This window comes from Salmo salar, chromosome ssa10, assembly GCF_905237065.1.
Source record: "Salmo salar chromosome ssa10, Ssal_v3.1, whole genome shotgun sequence".
NCBI classification, from domain to species: Eukaryota; Metazoa; Chordata; class Actinopteri; order Salmoniformes; family Salmonidae; genus Salmo; species Salmo salar.
This window is the reverse complement of record NC_059451.1, coordinates 122,074,590-122,091,846: the sequence shown is the minus strand read 5'-3', so window position 1 is coordinate 122,091,846 and position 17,257 is coordinate 122,074,590. Positions and strand designations below refer to the sequence as shown.

Here is a 17,257-nt window from a genome sequence, read left to right as displayed (position 1 = left end):
GAGTAGAAGTTATGGGACAATAAGGAAAGAATCTATTTGAAGAGAGTTCTTTCAAAAATGGCTGATGCATTAGAATGAGTAAATTGACTATAGTCTGAGAAGAAGAAGAAGAAGAAACAGAAGAAGAAGGAGAAGAAGAAACAAGAAGGAGAAGAAGAAGAAGAAACAAGGAGAAGAAGAAACAGAAGAAGGAGAAGAAGAATAAACAAGGAGAAGAAGAAGAAGAAGAAACAGAAGAAGAAGAAGAAACAAGAAGGAGAAGAAGAAGAATAAACAAGGAGAAGAAGAAACAGAAGAAACAGAAGAAGAAGAAGAAGGAGAAGAGGTAACAGAAGAATGAGAAGAGGTAACAGAAGAAGTAACAGAAGAAGAAACAGGAGAAGAAGAAGTATCAGAAGAATGAGAAGTAACAGAAGAAGAAGTAACAGAAGAAGAAACAGAAGAAGAAGAAGAAACAGGAAGGAGAAGAAACAGGAAGGAGAAGAAACAGGAAGGAGAAGAAACAGGAAGGAGAAGAAACAGGAAGGAGAAGAAACAGAAGAAGGAGAAGAAGAAACAGAAGAAGGAGAAGAAGGAGAAGACTGTTACTAAGATGAATATTGTGTAAATACCTGGATCTGCCTTTGCTGATGAGGATGATGGTACACATCACTATACAGGACAGAGCGATGCAGACCCCCACGATGATCCCTGTCATGGAATTCTGCTCTGTGTGGTACAGGCCGTCAGAGAACACTGGAAGATATGGGAAATCATGTCACACTGAGTAATCACATCAATTTAACAACTCTACCTACATGTACATATTACCTCAATTACCTCGACATCGGTGCTCCCGCACATTGACTCTGTACCAGTACCCCCTGTATATAGCCTCCACATTGACTCTGTACTGGTACCCCCTGTATATAGCCTCCACATTGACTCTGTACCGGTACCCCCTGTATATAGCCTCCACATTGACCCTGTACCGGTACCCCCTGTATATAGCCTCCACATTGACTCTGTACCGGTACCCCCTGTATATAGCCTCCACATTGACCCTGTACCGGTACCCCCTGTATATAGCCTCCACATTGACTCTGTACCGGTACCCCCTGTATATAGCCTCCACATTGACTCTGTACCGGTACCCCCTGTATATAGCCTCCACATTGACTCTGTACCGGTACCCCCTGTATATAGCCTCCACATTGACTCTGTACCGGTACCCCCTGTATATAGCCTCCACATTGACTCTGTACAGGTACCCCCTGTATATAGCCTCCACATTGACTCTGTACCGGTACCCCCTGTATATAGCCTCCACATTGACTCTGTACCGGTACCCCCTGTATATAGCCTCCACATTGACTCTGTACCGGTACCCCCTGTATATAGCCTCCACATTGACTCTGTACCGGTACCCCCTGTATATAGCCTCCACATTGACTCTGTACCGGTACCCCCTGTATATAGCCTCCACATTGACTCTGTACCGGTACCCCCCTGTATATAGCCTCCACATTGACCCTGTACCGGTACCCCCTGTATATAGCCTCCACATTGACCCTGTACCGGTACCCCCTGTATATAGCCTCCACATTGACTCTGTACCGGTACCCCTGTATATAGCCTCCACATTGACTCTGTACCGGTACCCCCTGTAGATAGCCTCCACATTGACTCTGTACCGGTACCCCCTGTATATAGCCTCCACATTGACTCTGTACCGGTACCCCCTGTATATAGTCTCCACATTGACTCTGTACCGGTACCCCCTGTATATAGTCTCCACATTGACTCTGTACCGGTACCCCCTGTATATAGCCTCCACATTGACTCTGTACCGGTACCCCCTGTATATAGCCTCCACATTGACTCTGTACCGGTACCCCCTGTATATAGCCTCCACATTGACTCTGTACCGGTACCCCCTGTATATAGCCTCCACATTGACTCTGTACCGGTACCCCCCTGTATATAGCCTCCACATTGACTCTGTACCGGTACCCCTGTATATAGCCTCCACATTGACTCTGTACCGGTACCCCCTGTATATAGCCTCCACATTGACTCTGTACCGGTACCCCCTGTATATAGCCTCCACATTGACTCTGTACCGGTACCCCGTATATAGCCTCCACATTGACTCTGTACCGGTACCCCCTGTATATAGCCTCCACATTGACTCTGTACCGGTACCCCCTGTATATAGCCTCCACATTGACTCTGTACCGGTACCCCCTGTATATAGCCTCCACATTGACTCTGTACCGGTACCCCCTGTATATAGTCTCCACATTGACTCTGTACCGGTACCCCCTGTATATAGCCTCCACATTGACTCTGTACCGGTACCCCCTGTATATAGCCTCCACATTGACTCTGTACCGGTACCCCCTGTATATAGCCTCCACATTGACTCTGTACCAGTACCCCCTGTATATAGCCTCCACATTGACTCTGTACCGGTACCCCCTGTATATAGCCTCCACATTGACTCTGTACCGGTACCCCCTGTATATAGCCTCCACATTGACTCTGTACCGGTACCCCCTGTATATAGCCTCCACATTGACTCTGTACCAGTACCCCCTGTATATAGCCTCCACATTGACTCTGTACCGGTACCCCCTGTATATAGCCTCCACATTGACTCTGTACCGGTACCCCCTGTATATAGCCTCCACATTGACTCTGTACCGTAACACCCTGTATATAGCCTCCACATTGACTCTGTACCGGTACCCCCTGTATATAGCCTCCACATTGACTCTGTATCGGTACCCCCTGTATATAGCCTCCACATTGACTCTGTACCGGTACCCCTGTATATAGCCTCCACATTGACTCTGTATCGGTACCCCCTGTATATAGCCTCCACATTGACTCTGTACCGGTACCCCCTGTATATAGCCTCCACATTGACTCTGTACCGTAACACCCTGTATATAGCCTCCACATTGACTCTGTACCGGTACCGCCTGTATATAGCCTCCACATTGACTCTGTACCGGTACCCCTGTATATAGTCTCCACATTGACTCTGTACCGGTACCCCCTGTATATAGCCTCCACATTGACTCTGTACCGGTACCCCCTGTATATAGCCTCCACATTGACTCTGTACCGTAACACCCTGTATATAGCCTCCACATTGACTCTGTACCGGTACCCCCTGTATATAGCCTCCACATTGACTCTGTATCGGTACCCCCTGTATATAGCCTCCACATTGACTCTGTACCGGTACCCCTGTATATAGCCTCCACATTGACTCTGTATCGGTACCCCCTGTATATAGCCTCCACATTGACTCTGTACCGGTACCCCCTGTATATAGCCTCCACATTGACTCTGTACCGGTACCCCCTGTATATAGCCTCCACATTGACTCTGTACCGTAACACCCTGTATATAGCCTCCACATTGACTCTGTACCGGTACCCCCTGTATATAGCCTCCACATTGACTCTGTATCGGTACCCCCTGTATATAGCCTCCACATTGACTCTGTACCGGTACCCCTGTATATAGCCTCCACATTGACTCTGTATCGGTACCCCCTGTATATAGCCTCCACATTGACTCTGTACCGGTACCCCCTGTATATAGCCTCCACATTGACTCTGTACCGTAACACCCTGTATATAGCCTCCACATTGACTCTGTACCGGTACCGCCTGTATATAGCCTCCACATTGACTCTGTACCGGTACCCCCTGTATATAGTCTCCACATTGACTCTGTACCGGTACCCCCTGTATATAGCCTCCACATTGACTCTGTACCGGTACCCCCTGTATATAGCCTCCACATTGACTCTGTACCGTAACACCCTGTATATAGCCTCCACATTGACTCTGTACCGGTACCCCCTGTATATAGCCTCCACATTGACTCTGTATCGGTACCCCCTGTATATAGCCTCCACATTGACTCTGTACCGGTACCCCTGTATATAGCCTCCACATTGACTCTGTATCGGTACCCCCTGTATATAGCCTCCACATTGACTCTGTACCGGTACCCCTGTATATAGCCTCCACATTGACTCTGTACCGTAACACCCTGTATATAGCCTCCACATTGACTCTGTACCGGTACCCCCTGTATATAGCCTCCACATTGACTCTGTACCGGTACCCCCTGTATATAGCCTCCACATTGACTCTGTACCGTAACACCCTGTATATAGCCTCCACATTGACTCTGTACCGGTACCCCCTGTATATAGCCTCCACATTGACTCTGTACCGGTACCCCCTGTATATAGCCTCCACATTGACTCTGTACCGGTACCCCCTGTATATAGCCTCCACATTGACTCTGTACCGGTACCCCCTGTATATAGCCTCCACATTGACTCTGTACCGTAACACCCTGTATATAGCCTCCACATTGACTCTGTACCGTAACACCCTGTATATAGCCTCCACATTGACTCTGTACCGGTACCCCCTGTATATAGCCTCCACATTGACTCTGTACCGGTACCCCCCTGTATATAGCCTCCACATTGACTCTGTACCGGTACCCCCTGTATATAGCCTCCACATTGACTCTGTACCGGTACCCCCTGTATATAGCCTCCACATTGACTCTGTACCGTAACACCCTGTATATAGCCTCCACATTGACTCTGTACCGGTACCCCCTGTATATAGCCTCCACATTGACTCTGTACCGGTACCCCCTGTATATAGCCTCCACATTGACTCTGTACCGGTACCCCCCTGTATATAGCCTCCACATTGACTCTGTACCGGTACCCCCTGTATATAGCCTCCACATTGACTCTGTACCGGTACCCCCTGTATATAGCCTCCACATTGACTCTGTACCGTAACCCCTGTATATAGCCTCCACATTGACTCTGTACCGGTACCCCCTGTATATAGCCTCCACATTGACTCTGTACCGGTACCCCCTGTATATAGCCTCCACATTGACTCTGTACCTGTACCCCCCTGTATATAGCCTCCACATTGACTCTGTACCGGTACCCCCTGTATATAGCCTCCACATTGACTCTGTACCGGTACCCCCTGTATATAGCCTCCACATTGACTCTGTACCGGTGCCCCCTGTATATAGCCTCCACATTGACTCTGTACCGTAACACCCTGTATATAGCCTCCACATTGACTCTGTACCGGTACCCCCCTGTATATAGTCTCCACATTGACTCTGTACCGGTACCCCCTGTATATAGCCTCCACATTGACTCTGTACCGTAACACCCTGTATATAGCCTCCACATTGACTCTGTACCGGTACCCCCTGTATATAGCCTCCACATTGACTCTGTACCGGTACCCCCCTGTATATAGCCTCCACATTGACTCTGTACCGGTACCCCCTGTATATAGCCTCCACATTGACTCTGTACCGTAACACCCTGTATATAGCCTCCACATTGACTCTGTACCGGTACCCCCTGTATATAGCCTCCACATTGACTCTGTACCGGTACCCCCTGTATATAGCCTCCACATTGACTCTGTACCGGTACCCCCTGTATATAGCCTCCACATTGACTCTGTACCGGTACCCCCTGTATATAGCCTCCACATTGACTCTGTACCGGTACCCCCTGTATATAGCCTCCACATTGACTCTGTACCGTAACCCCTGTATATAGCCTCCACATTGACTCTGTACCGGTACCCCCCTGTATATAGCCTCCACATTGACTCTGTACCAGTACCCCCTGTATATAGCCTCCACATTGACTCTGTACCTGTACCCCCTGTATATAGCCTCCACATTGACTCTGTACCGGTACCCCCTGTATATAGCCTCCACATTGACTCTGTACCGGTACCCCCTGTATATAGCCTCCACATTGACTCTGTACCGGTGCCCCCTGTATATAGCCTCCACATTGACTCTGTACCGTAACACCCTGTATATAGCCTCCACATTGACTCTGTACCGGTACCCCCCTGTATATAGTCTCCACATTGACTCTGTACCGGTACCCCCTGTATATAGCCTCCACATTGACTCTGTACCGGTACCCCCTGTATATAGCCTCCACATTGACTCTGTATCGGTACCCCCTGTATATAGCCTCCACATTGACTCTGTACCGTAACACCCTGTATATAGCCTCCACATTGACTCTGTACCGTAACACCCTGTATATAGCCTCCACATTGACTCTGTATCGGTACCCCCTGTATATAGCCTCCACATTGACTCTGTACCGTAACACCCTGTATATAGCCTCCACATTGACTCTGTACCGGTACCCCCTGTATATAGCCTCCACATTGACTCTGTACCGTAACACCCTGTATATAGCCTCCACATTGACTCTGTACCGGTACCCCCTGTATATAGCCTCCACATTGACTCTGTATCGGTACCCCCTGTATATAGCCTCCACATTGACTCTGTATCGGTACCCCCTGTATATAGCCTCCACATTGACTCTGTACCGGTACCCCCTGTATATAGCCTCCACATTGACTCTGTACCGTAACCCCCTGTATATAGCCTCCACATTGACTCTGTACCGGTACCCCCTGTATATAGCCTCCACATTGACTCTGTACCGTAACCCCCTGTATATAGCCTCCACATTGACTCTGTATCGGTACCCCCTGTATATAGCCTCCACATTGACTCTGTACCGTAACACCCTGTATATAGCCTCCACATTGACTCTGTACCGGTACCCCCTGTATATAGCCTCCACATTGACTCTGTACCGTAACACCCTGTATATAGCCTCCACATTGACTCTGTACCGTAATACCCCCTGTATTTAGCCTCCACATTGACTCTGTACCGTAACACCCTGTATATAGCCTCCACATTGACTCTGTATCGGTACCCCCTGTATAAAGCCCTGCTGTTGTTATTTACTGCTGCTCTTTAGTTATTTGTTATTCTTATCTCTTACCTTTTTTTTGTTTGTATTTTTTTTAAACTGCAATGTTGTTTAAGGGCTTGTAAGTAAGCATTTCACTATAAGGTCTACGTTAACCAATCAAATCATGTGACAAATAACATTTTATTTGATTTAAACAATGCCTACTAGAAGCACTGAAAGCAGGTAAAGTAAGAGACTGTATTCTGTTTAGGGTCATGTTGTCATCAACTGCATTATGCTCAAAGTCCAAGATATGACAGGTCCTATGTCTCTGCAGTCCGACAATACTGACCACTAGCCACAATACTAACTACAATACTCTCTAGTCCAACAATACTAACAACAATACTAACTTCAATACTCTCTAGTCCAACAACACTACAACAATACTAACTACAATACTAACTACAATACTCTCCAGTCCAACAACACTACAACAATACTAACTACAATACTCTCCAGTCCAACAACACTAACAACAATACTACACTACCCAATACTAACTACAGTACAACAACACTAACTACAACACTAACTACAATACTCTCTAGTCCAACAACACTACAACAATACTAACCCTACAACACTCCAGCCACAATACTAACTACAATACTAACTACCACAACACTACTACAATACTAACTACAATACTCTCCAGTCCAACAACACTACAACAATACTGACCACTAGCCACAATACTAACTACAATACTAACTACAACACTAACTACAACACTAACTACAATACTCTCTAGTCCAACAACACTACAACAATACTAACTACAATACTCTAGTCCAACAACACTACAACAACACTAACTACAACACTCTCCAGTCCAACAACACTACAACATAACTAACCTGTGGTGTCTGAGGAGGATGCGCTGCCTGAGTGCCTGGGGCTCTTCCCTCTGTGTCTAGACCCAGGCCCCAGGGCCAGCTCCACAGTAGTAGAGAAGGGCCCGTCTCCCACCTGGTTGGAGGCAGAGATCTTCACCAGGTAGACGTTACCAGGCTCCAGACGCTCCAGCAGGACCATGGTGTTACTTCCTGTAGGGACAGCAGACAGGTTTTTAGAGCGGACTGGAGTAGAATGCATCATATCACAGCCATTCCCCAAAAAAACCAGACCCAAATCTTGGATGGACACTGGCCAGATACTCAGACATGTTTAAATCTGGACTCAAACAGTAGCTACAACACTCTGCTCTCAAAGCTTCTGCCCAAGTCTGTCTCCAGCCCCTTCCCTTCCAAAACATCCACCTGTGTTTACAATTCCTCTATAATATCTGGCTGTGTAACCATCTCACTCATCCTCCCTCTGCAGTGTCTGGCTGATCCACTCACCCTCCCTCTGCAGTGTCTGGCTGATCCACTCACCCTCCCTCTGCAGTGTCTGGCTGATCCACTCACCCTCCCTCTGCAGTGTCTGGCTGATCCACTCACCCTCCCTCTGCAGTGTCTGGCTGATCCACTCACCCTCCCTCCGCAGTGTCTGGCTGATCCACTCACCCTCCCTCTGCAGTGTCTGGCTGATCCACTCACCCTCCCTCTGCAGTGTCTGGCTGATCCACTCACCCTCCCTCTGCAGTGTCTGGCTGATCCACTCACCCTCCCTCCGCAGTGTCTGGCTGATCCACTCACCCTCCCTCTGCAGTGTCTGGCTGATCCACTCACCCTCCCTCCGCAGTGTCTGGCTGATCCACTCACCCTCCCTCCGCAGTGTCTGGCTGATCCACTCACCCTCCCTCCGCAGTGTCTGGCTGATCCACTCACCCTCCCTCTGCAGCGTCTGCCAGTATCTAGCTGATCCACTCACCCTCCCTCTGCAGCGTCTGCCAGTATCTAGCTGATCCACTCACCCTCCCTCTGCAGCGTCTGCCAGTATCTAGCTGATCCACTCACCCTCCCTCTGCAGCGTCTGCCAGTATCTAGCTGATCCACTCACCCTCCCTCTGCAGCGTCTGCCAGTATCTAGCTGATCCACTCACCCTCCCTCCACAGTGTCTGGCTGATCCACTCACCCTCCCTCTGCAGCGTCTGCCAGTATCTAGCTGATCCACTCACCCTCCCTCCACAGTGTCTGGCTGATCCACTCACCCTCCCTCTGCAGCGTCTGCCAGTATCCGGCCAGCCAGGCCCTCTGTGAGGCGTACAGGATGGTGTAGTGCGTCACTGCCAGGTTGTTCTCCTCTGGTTCTCTCCAGGAAACCAGGGCTGTGCCGTCCTCAATCAGACTCACCCTCACACCTTCAGGAGGGTGGCTGGGCGCTGATGAACAGAAACGGGTCATTTGAGTCTCTTAACCTTTAAATGTATCTTGGTCCGTCATCGAGTACCAACAGCTTTGATTGGTGAATGTTATTGTGTGTTCTCGCCCATCTCAAATAAAATAACGTTTATTGTCGCGTACACAAATGTGTTACGGCAGGTGTTACGGCAGGTGTTACGGCAGGCGTTACGGCAGGCGTTACGGCAAGCGTTACGGCAAGTGTTACGGCAGGTGTTACAGCAGGTGTTACAGCAGGTGCAGCGTAATGCTTATGTTACTATGTCTAGTAAATACAATACAAAATACAGAAATAATCAAAATATAAACAAACAAACAAAAAATGTCAGAATGAGTCGAACAACCTAGATGAGATCTATGTTAAGAATACAGTATATACATAAACAGTGAGTCAACAACAGTATATACAGTAGTAGGTATATTAGAATGAGCTATGTTAAGAATACAGTATATACATAAACAGTGAGTCAACAACAGTATATACAGTAGTAGGTATATTAGAATGAGCTATGTTAAGAATACAGTATATACATAAACAGTGAGTCAACAACAGTATATACAGTAGTAGGTATATTAGAATGAGCTATGTTAAGAATAAAGTATATACATAAACAGTGAGTCAACAACAGTATATACAGTAGTAGGTATATTAGAATGAGCTATGTTAAGAATACAGTATATACATAAACAGTGAGTCAACAACAGTATGTACACAGAATATGAGGTGACCAGTGTTCAATAACACTATCTATATAACCGGGGCATTAGTCTCAAGGTGCAGAGCAGAGTACCGGCCAGGTACATCTCAAGAGTAGACTTGGAAGGAAGCTATACTGTTGATGTCACTTAAAGTTAAATAAACTCCTTCATAATGTATAGATCATGAAGGAATCTTTATCCTTGTTATCCTTGGGAAACGTGACATGATAGTCAGAAGAGAATAAGAGGATTGTTTACCTGCTGGTAGAGTCCTCTGAAAGACAACCGTGCTCCAGGGACTGGCCAGTTGGTCGACATGAAGACGCACCACTAACTCGTAGCGAGTGTTGGAGTCCAGGCTCTGTATCAGCACACTCTGGTTGGTACTGACGAGGACAAAACAGACATCACAGAATAAATATTAGCAATCAAAAAAATAAAAAACAATAAATAAAAAAATAACAATCGCTCAAGTGTTCATAACAATGTTGCGTTTCAGTCTCTTGTCAGAAGTAAAGTGTAAAACTAGATCACCACATGCAATATCAATTTCCATGATCTGAAAAATGACAATGGAATGGACAATAGCATCGTAGTAGAGTACACTGCAACATGTAAAGTGTTGGTCCCATGTTTCATGAGCTGAAATAAAAGATCCCAGAAATGTTTCCATACGCACAAAACGCTTATTTCTCTAAAATGTTGTTCACAAATTTGTTTACATCCCTGTTAGTGAGCATTTCTCCTTTGCCAAGATAATCCATCCACCTGACAGGTGTGGCATATCAAGAAGCTGATTAAACAGTATGATTATTACACAGGTGCACCTTGTGCTGGGGACAATAAAAAGCCACTCTAAAATGCGCAGTTTTGTCACACAACACAATGCCACAGATCTCTCAAGGTTTGAGGGAGAGTGAAATTGGCATGCTGACTGCAGGAATGTACACCAGAGCTGTTTCCAGATAATTTAATGTTAATTTCTCTACCATAAGCCGCCTCCAATGTAATTTTAGAGAATTTGGCAGTACGTCCAACCGGCCTCACAACCACAGACCACGTGTTTGGCGCCAAGTGGGCGAGCGGTTTGCGGATGTCAACTTTGTGATCAGAGTGCCCCATGGTGGCGGTGGGGTTATGGTATGTGCAGGCATAAGCTATAGACAACAAACACAATTTCATTTTATCGATGGCAATTTTAATGCACAAAACTACCGTGACGAGATCCTGAGGCCCATTGTGTGCCCCATTTATTTAAAATGTATCTGTGACCAACAGATGTATATCTGTATTCCAAGTCATGTGAAATCCATAGATTAGGGCGTAATGAATATATTTCAATTGACTGATTTCCTTAGATAAACTGTAACTCAGTAAAATAAATTAAATTGTTGCATGTTGCATTTATATTTTTGTTCCACCTAGTGGTTAGAGCGTTGGACTAGTAACCGAAAGGTTGCGAGACCTTGAACAAGGCAGTTAACCCCACTGTTCCCCGGTAGGCCGTCATTGTAAATAAGAATTTGTTCTTAAAACTGACTTGCCTAGTTAAATAAAAGTAAAATAATAATCTTAGTATTAATATAGTAGTAAAGTATTCTTCTTATTCTTCAACAGACCCCAGGATACAGGTATAAACATCATAAGTATCTTGTAGAAAGAAGAGGAAGAGAAGCGTTACTAAGGTACACAATAGTACATTTTGGTAGACAGAAGGGGCTCTTTGGTAAAAAGGGTGAAATGGTCATCAGAAATATAATGAATAATTAATAATGAATTATTATGTATTAATTATAAAATATTATTTATTAATGATTATTTATTAATTACTATTTACTAACGATTAATTATTATGTATTAATTACTATCTATTATTTATGATGTATTAATTATTATTTATTGCTTATTCATTAAATAATTAATGATTAATTATTATGTATTAATTATTATTTATTATGTATTAATTAATAATTATGATTTATTAATTATTATTTACAAACGATGAATTATTATGTATTAATTATCAATTATTAATTATTATTTATTAATTATTATTTATTAATATTATTATTTATTCATCATTATTTATTAATTATATGAAGAGTGCCTTGGTCCTCCTTTCTTATTGATGACCATAAATATCTTGTTGAACTTGAGCAGTTCTGTTGCAGAACATCGGTCATGAACTCACGTCTGTATGTAGCGTATGGCTGATGCGTTCATCAGGCCCACAGGGGTACAGCGAGCTGTGTAGCTGACAGCCTTCCTAGAGGAGAAGGCAGGACGGCTCCATCGCAGGTACACCGCTGACGAGCTGTTAGCCACCGCAATCACATGGTCCGGGGCTGGAGGGGAGGCCACCGGATGATCTCGTACAGCTACAAGACACACCCACACACAGATGGAAGAAGAAAAAAAATGTCACAACAAGAAAAATCTAATTTCCTGTAGAAAACGCACGCGCTTGCTTCAGCTGTCGAGAAGTATTTTTATGGTAGTGGGAGATGTGTTAGAGGCCAATGTAGATATTCAGGATGAACAAAAGTATTTTTATGGTAGTGGGAGATGTGTTAGAGGCCAATGTAGATATTCAGGATGAACAGAAGTATTTTTATGGTAGTGGGAGATGTGTTAGAGGCCAATGTAGAGATATTCAGGATGAACAGAAGTATTTTTATGGTAGTGGGAGATGTGTTAGAGGCCAATGTAGAGATATTCAGGATGAACAGAAGTATTTTTATGGTAGTGGGAGATGTGTTAGAGGCCAATGTAGAGATATTCAGGATGAACAGAAGTATTTTTATGGTAGTGGGAGATGTGTTAGAGGCCAATGTAGAGATATTCAGGATGAACAGAAGTATTTTTATGGTAGTGGGAGATGTGTTAGAGGCCAATGTAGATATTCAGGATGAACAGAAGTATTTTTATGGTAGTGGGAGATGTGTTAGAGGCCAATGTAGAGATATTCAGGATGAACAGAAGTATTTTTATGGTAGTGGGAGATGTGTTAGAGGCCAATGTAGATATTCAGGATGAACAGAAGCTGAAGCAGATCAATAGTAAAGAATTGATCTGATTTTTCTGTTTACTTACACACACATCCTGGGGTGCTGAGTGTCTGGTCGGCCTGGTAACCATCTCCTACAAGGCTTAATGCCAACAGTTTCACATGGTATTTCCTCCTTGGGTCTGGAAAACAATAAATGGTAGATTAAAAAAAAAAAATTCCTGTGGAAATAAATATTACATTTTCTGTCTATTGTCAACTGACCCACATACGTGTTAAAAACATCGGTGCAAACAAAAGGCACATCTGAAATGGCCTTTTATCAGTCAAAACATAAGAAATAAATGAAAAAAAAAGCAAACTTTTGTTAACTTTAGTTAAAGTACTAGCCCCTAAGAGCTGGAGGGCAGACGACCCCTTGGTCTTAGCTGACCGTTCTCTATTTACACAGAGCCCAGTGTCTCCTGTCGTCCCCCCTCCCCCCGCCGACCCCCCCCGACCCCCCCCTCCCCTTCCCGTCCCCCCGACCCCCCGCCGACCCCCCGCCGACCCCCCGCCGACAGTCTGTGAAGACCTCTAGAAACAAAAGGTTTCCGGAACCCCAGAACAGTCAGGATTACTGACCGCCTCTCCTCAATACCAATACAATACAGAACAGTCAGGATTACTGACCGCCTCTCCTCAATACCAATACAATACAGAACAGTCAGGATTACTGACCGCCTCTCCTCAATACCAATACAATACAGAACAGTCAGGATTACTGACCGCCTCTCCTCAATACCAATACAATACAGAACAGTCAGGATTACTGACCGCCTCTCCTCAATACCAATACAATACAGAACAGTCAGGATTACTGACCGCCTCTCCTCAATACCAATACAATACAGAACAGTCAGGATTACTGACCGCCTCTCCTCAATACCAATACAATACAGAACAGTCAGGATTACTGACCGCCTCTCCTCAATACCAATACAATACAGAACAGTCAGGATTACTGACCGCCTCTCCTCAATACCAATACAATACAGAACAGTCAGGATTACTGACCGCCTCTCCTCAATACCAATACAATACAGAACAGTCAGGATTACTGACCGCCTCTCCTCAATACCAATACAATACAGAACAGTCAGGATTACTGACCGCCTCTCCTCAATACCAATACAATACAGAACAGTCAGGATTACTGACCGCCTCTCCTCAATACCAATACAATACAGAACAGTCAGGATTACTGACCGCCTCTCCTCAATACCAATACAATACAGAACAGTCAGGATTACTGACCGCCTCTCCTCAATACCAATACAATACAGAACAGTCAGGATTACTGACCGCCTCTCCTCAATACCAATACAATACAGAACAGTCAGGATTACTGACCGCCTCTCCTCAATACCAATACAATACAGAACAGTCAGGATTACTGACCGCCTCTCCTCAATACCAATACAATACAGAACAGTCAGGATTACTGACCGCCTCTCCTCAATACCAATACAATACAGAACAGTCAGGATTACTGACCGCCTCTCCTCAATACCAATACAATACAGAACAGTCAGGATTACTGACCGCCTCTCCTCAATACCAATACAATACAGAACAGTCAGGATTACTGACCGCCTCTCCTCAATACCAATACAATACAGAACAGTCAGGATTACTGACCGCCTCTCCTCAATACCAATACAATACAGAACAGTCAGGATTACTGACCGCCTCTCCTCAATACCAATACAATACAGAACAGTCAGGATTACTGACCGCCTCTCCTCAATACCAATACAATACAGAACAGTCAGGATTACTGACCGCCTCTCCTCAATACCAATACAATACAGAACAGTCAGGATTACTGACCGCCTCTCCTCAATACCAATACAATACAGAACAGTCAGGATTACTGACCGCCTCTCCTCAATACCAATACAATACAGAACAGTCAGGATTACTGACCGCCTCTCCTCAATACCAATACAATACAGAACAGTCAGGATTACTGACCGCCTCTCCTCAATACCAATACAATACAGAACAGTCAGGATTACTGACCGCCTCTCCTCAATACCAATACAATACAGAACAGTCAGGATTACTGACCGCCTCTCCTCAATACCAATACAATACAGAACAGTCAGGATTACTGACCGCCTCTCCTCAATACCAATACAATACAGAACAGTCAGGATTACTGACCGCCTCTCCTCAATACCAATACAATACAGAACAGTCAGGATTACTGACCGCCTCTCCTCAATACCAATACAATACAGAACAGTCAGGATTACTGACCGCCTCTCCTCAATACCAATACAATACAGAACAGTCAGGATTACTGACCGCCTCTCCTCAATACCAATACAATACAGAACAGTCAGGATTACTGACCGCCTCTCCTCAATACCAATACAATACAGAACAGTCAGGATTACTGACCGCCTCTCCTCAATACCAATACAATACAGAACAGTCAGGATTACTGACCGCCTCTCCTCAATACCAATACAATACAGAACAGTCAGGATTACTGACCGCCTCTCCTCAATACCAATACAATACAGAACAGTCAGGATTACTGACCGCCTCTCCTCAATACCAATACAATACAGAACAGTCAGGATTACTGACCGCCTCTCCTCAATACCAATACAATACAGAACAGTCAGGATTACTGACCGCCTCTCCTCAATACCAATACAATACAGAACAGTCAGGATTACTGACCGCCTCTCCTCAATACCAATACAATACAGAACAGTCAGGATTACTGACCGCCTCTCCTCAATACCAATACAATACAGAACAGTCAGGATTACTGACCGCCTCTCCTCAATACCAAAAATAAAAGGAAGTCCCCAATGCTCTGCTAGATGAACTAGTTCTGACTTTCATCCATGCTGTTACTACAAAGTCAACTGTACACAGAGGAGAGCATGACTACTAGGCTGTGCTAGACCATATAAATAGTAGGAAAGGAAGAGCAGCTTTGAAGAGGCCTGTTGAAATTATGTGTCTAGAACTTTAGTGTATATAGAACTACTGTAACTATACACTGAGCGGACAAAACATTATGAACACCTTCCTAATATTGAGTCGTCCCCCTCCCTCCCCTTTTGCCCTCAGAACAGCCTCAATCCGTCTGGACATGGACTCTACAAGGTGTCGAAAGCGTTTCCACAGGGATACTTGTCCCATTTTGACTCCATTGCTTCCTATAGTTGTGTCAAGTTGGCTGGATGTCCTTTGAGTGGTGGACCATTCTTGATACACATAAGGAAACTGTTGAGCGTGAAAAACCCAGCAGCGTTGCAGTTCTTGACACAAAATGGTACGCCTGGCACCTATTTTCGCGCTTGCTAGATACTTTATGTCCAAAGTTATTCTATTTACATTTTGTAGTCCATTTTGACACTAGAATCAATGTTTCTGACTCGTATCGATGCCACGTCAGCCATTTTCAAAAATGAGAAGTTGATTTTTAGTGCCAATCGCTCTTTAAAAATGGTGCAATACAATTCAGTGTGGTGTGTGTGTGTGTGTGTGTGTGTGTATCCAGGCCTGTTGTTAGGGTGGTGGGGGATGGGGCCAGGACGCTTGGTGGGAGGCCTGGGACTAGGGGCTGAGGTGCGGGGGCCAGAGGCAGCATTCAGCTGCTAGCATCCAGGGCCCCTGGGACAAGGGGGGGGGTTGACTAGGGTCAGGGGTCAGGCCAAGATAGAACAGAAGGAATCTGGGCTTTAGGACTGTGGGAGAGGAGAGAATAGACCATTCTATGACATTTGAAATGTCTTTATTCTTTTGGAAATTCTGTGAGTGTAATGTTTACTGTTCATTATTATTGTTTATTTCACTTATGTTTATTTCACTTATTGCTTTGGCAATGTTAAAATATGTTTCCCATGCTAATAAAGCGCCTTGAATTGAACTGAGTAGAGTAGAGGAGGGGAGGAGCTGGCCCCCTTTGTTTCCACTCCACCCTTCTATCTACCCTTCCACCTGGCTGCCCCTCCACCCTTCTATCTACCCTTCCACCTGGCTGCCCCTCCACCCTTCTATCTACCCTTCCACCTGGCTGCCCCTCCACCCTTCTATCTACCCTTCCACCTGGCTGCCCCTCCACCCTTCTATCTACCCTTCCACCTGGCTGCCCCTCCACCCTTCTATCTACCCTTCCACCTGGCTGCCCCTCCACCCTTCTATCTACCCTTCCACCTGGCTGCCCCTCCACCCTTCTATCTACCCTTCCACCTGGCTGCCCCTCCACCCTTCTATCTACCCTTCCACCTGGCTGCCCCTCCACCCTTCTATCTACCCTTCCACCTGGCTGCCCCTCCACCCTTCTATCTACCCTTCCACCTGGCTGCCCCTCCACCCTTCTATCTACC

General features: G+C 45.4%; 1 protein-coding gene across 2 annotated transcripts in view; it reads right to left on the bottom strand.

The window, feature by feature from the left end:
• LOC106561776 (protogenin B) overlaps positions 1-17,257 on the bottom strand; it is a 62,065-nt gene that overhangs the window by 7,650 nt on the left and 37,158 nt on the right. For both annotated transcript variants that reach the window (XR_006757115.1, XM_045688632.1), the window contains exons 12-17: positions 12,947-13,042; positions 12,045-12,231; positions 10,112-10,239; positions 8,965-9,135; positions 7,726-7,914; positions 612-735 (exon numbers count right to left, since the gene is read on the bottom strand). Coding sequence is in view for 1 of the 2 variants with exons in the window: in XM_045688632.1 (XP_045544588.1) it covers positions 612-735; positions 7,726-7,914; positions 8,965-9,135; positions 10,112-10,239; positions 12,045-12,231; positions 12,947-13,042 (895 nt within the window). In the remaining variant the exon portion in view is untranslated. The remainder of the gene's footprint in view (positions 1-611; positions 736-7,725; positions 7,915-8,964; positions 9,136-10,111; positions 10,240-12,044; positions 12,232-12,946; positions 13,043-17,257) is intronic.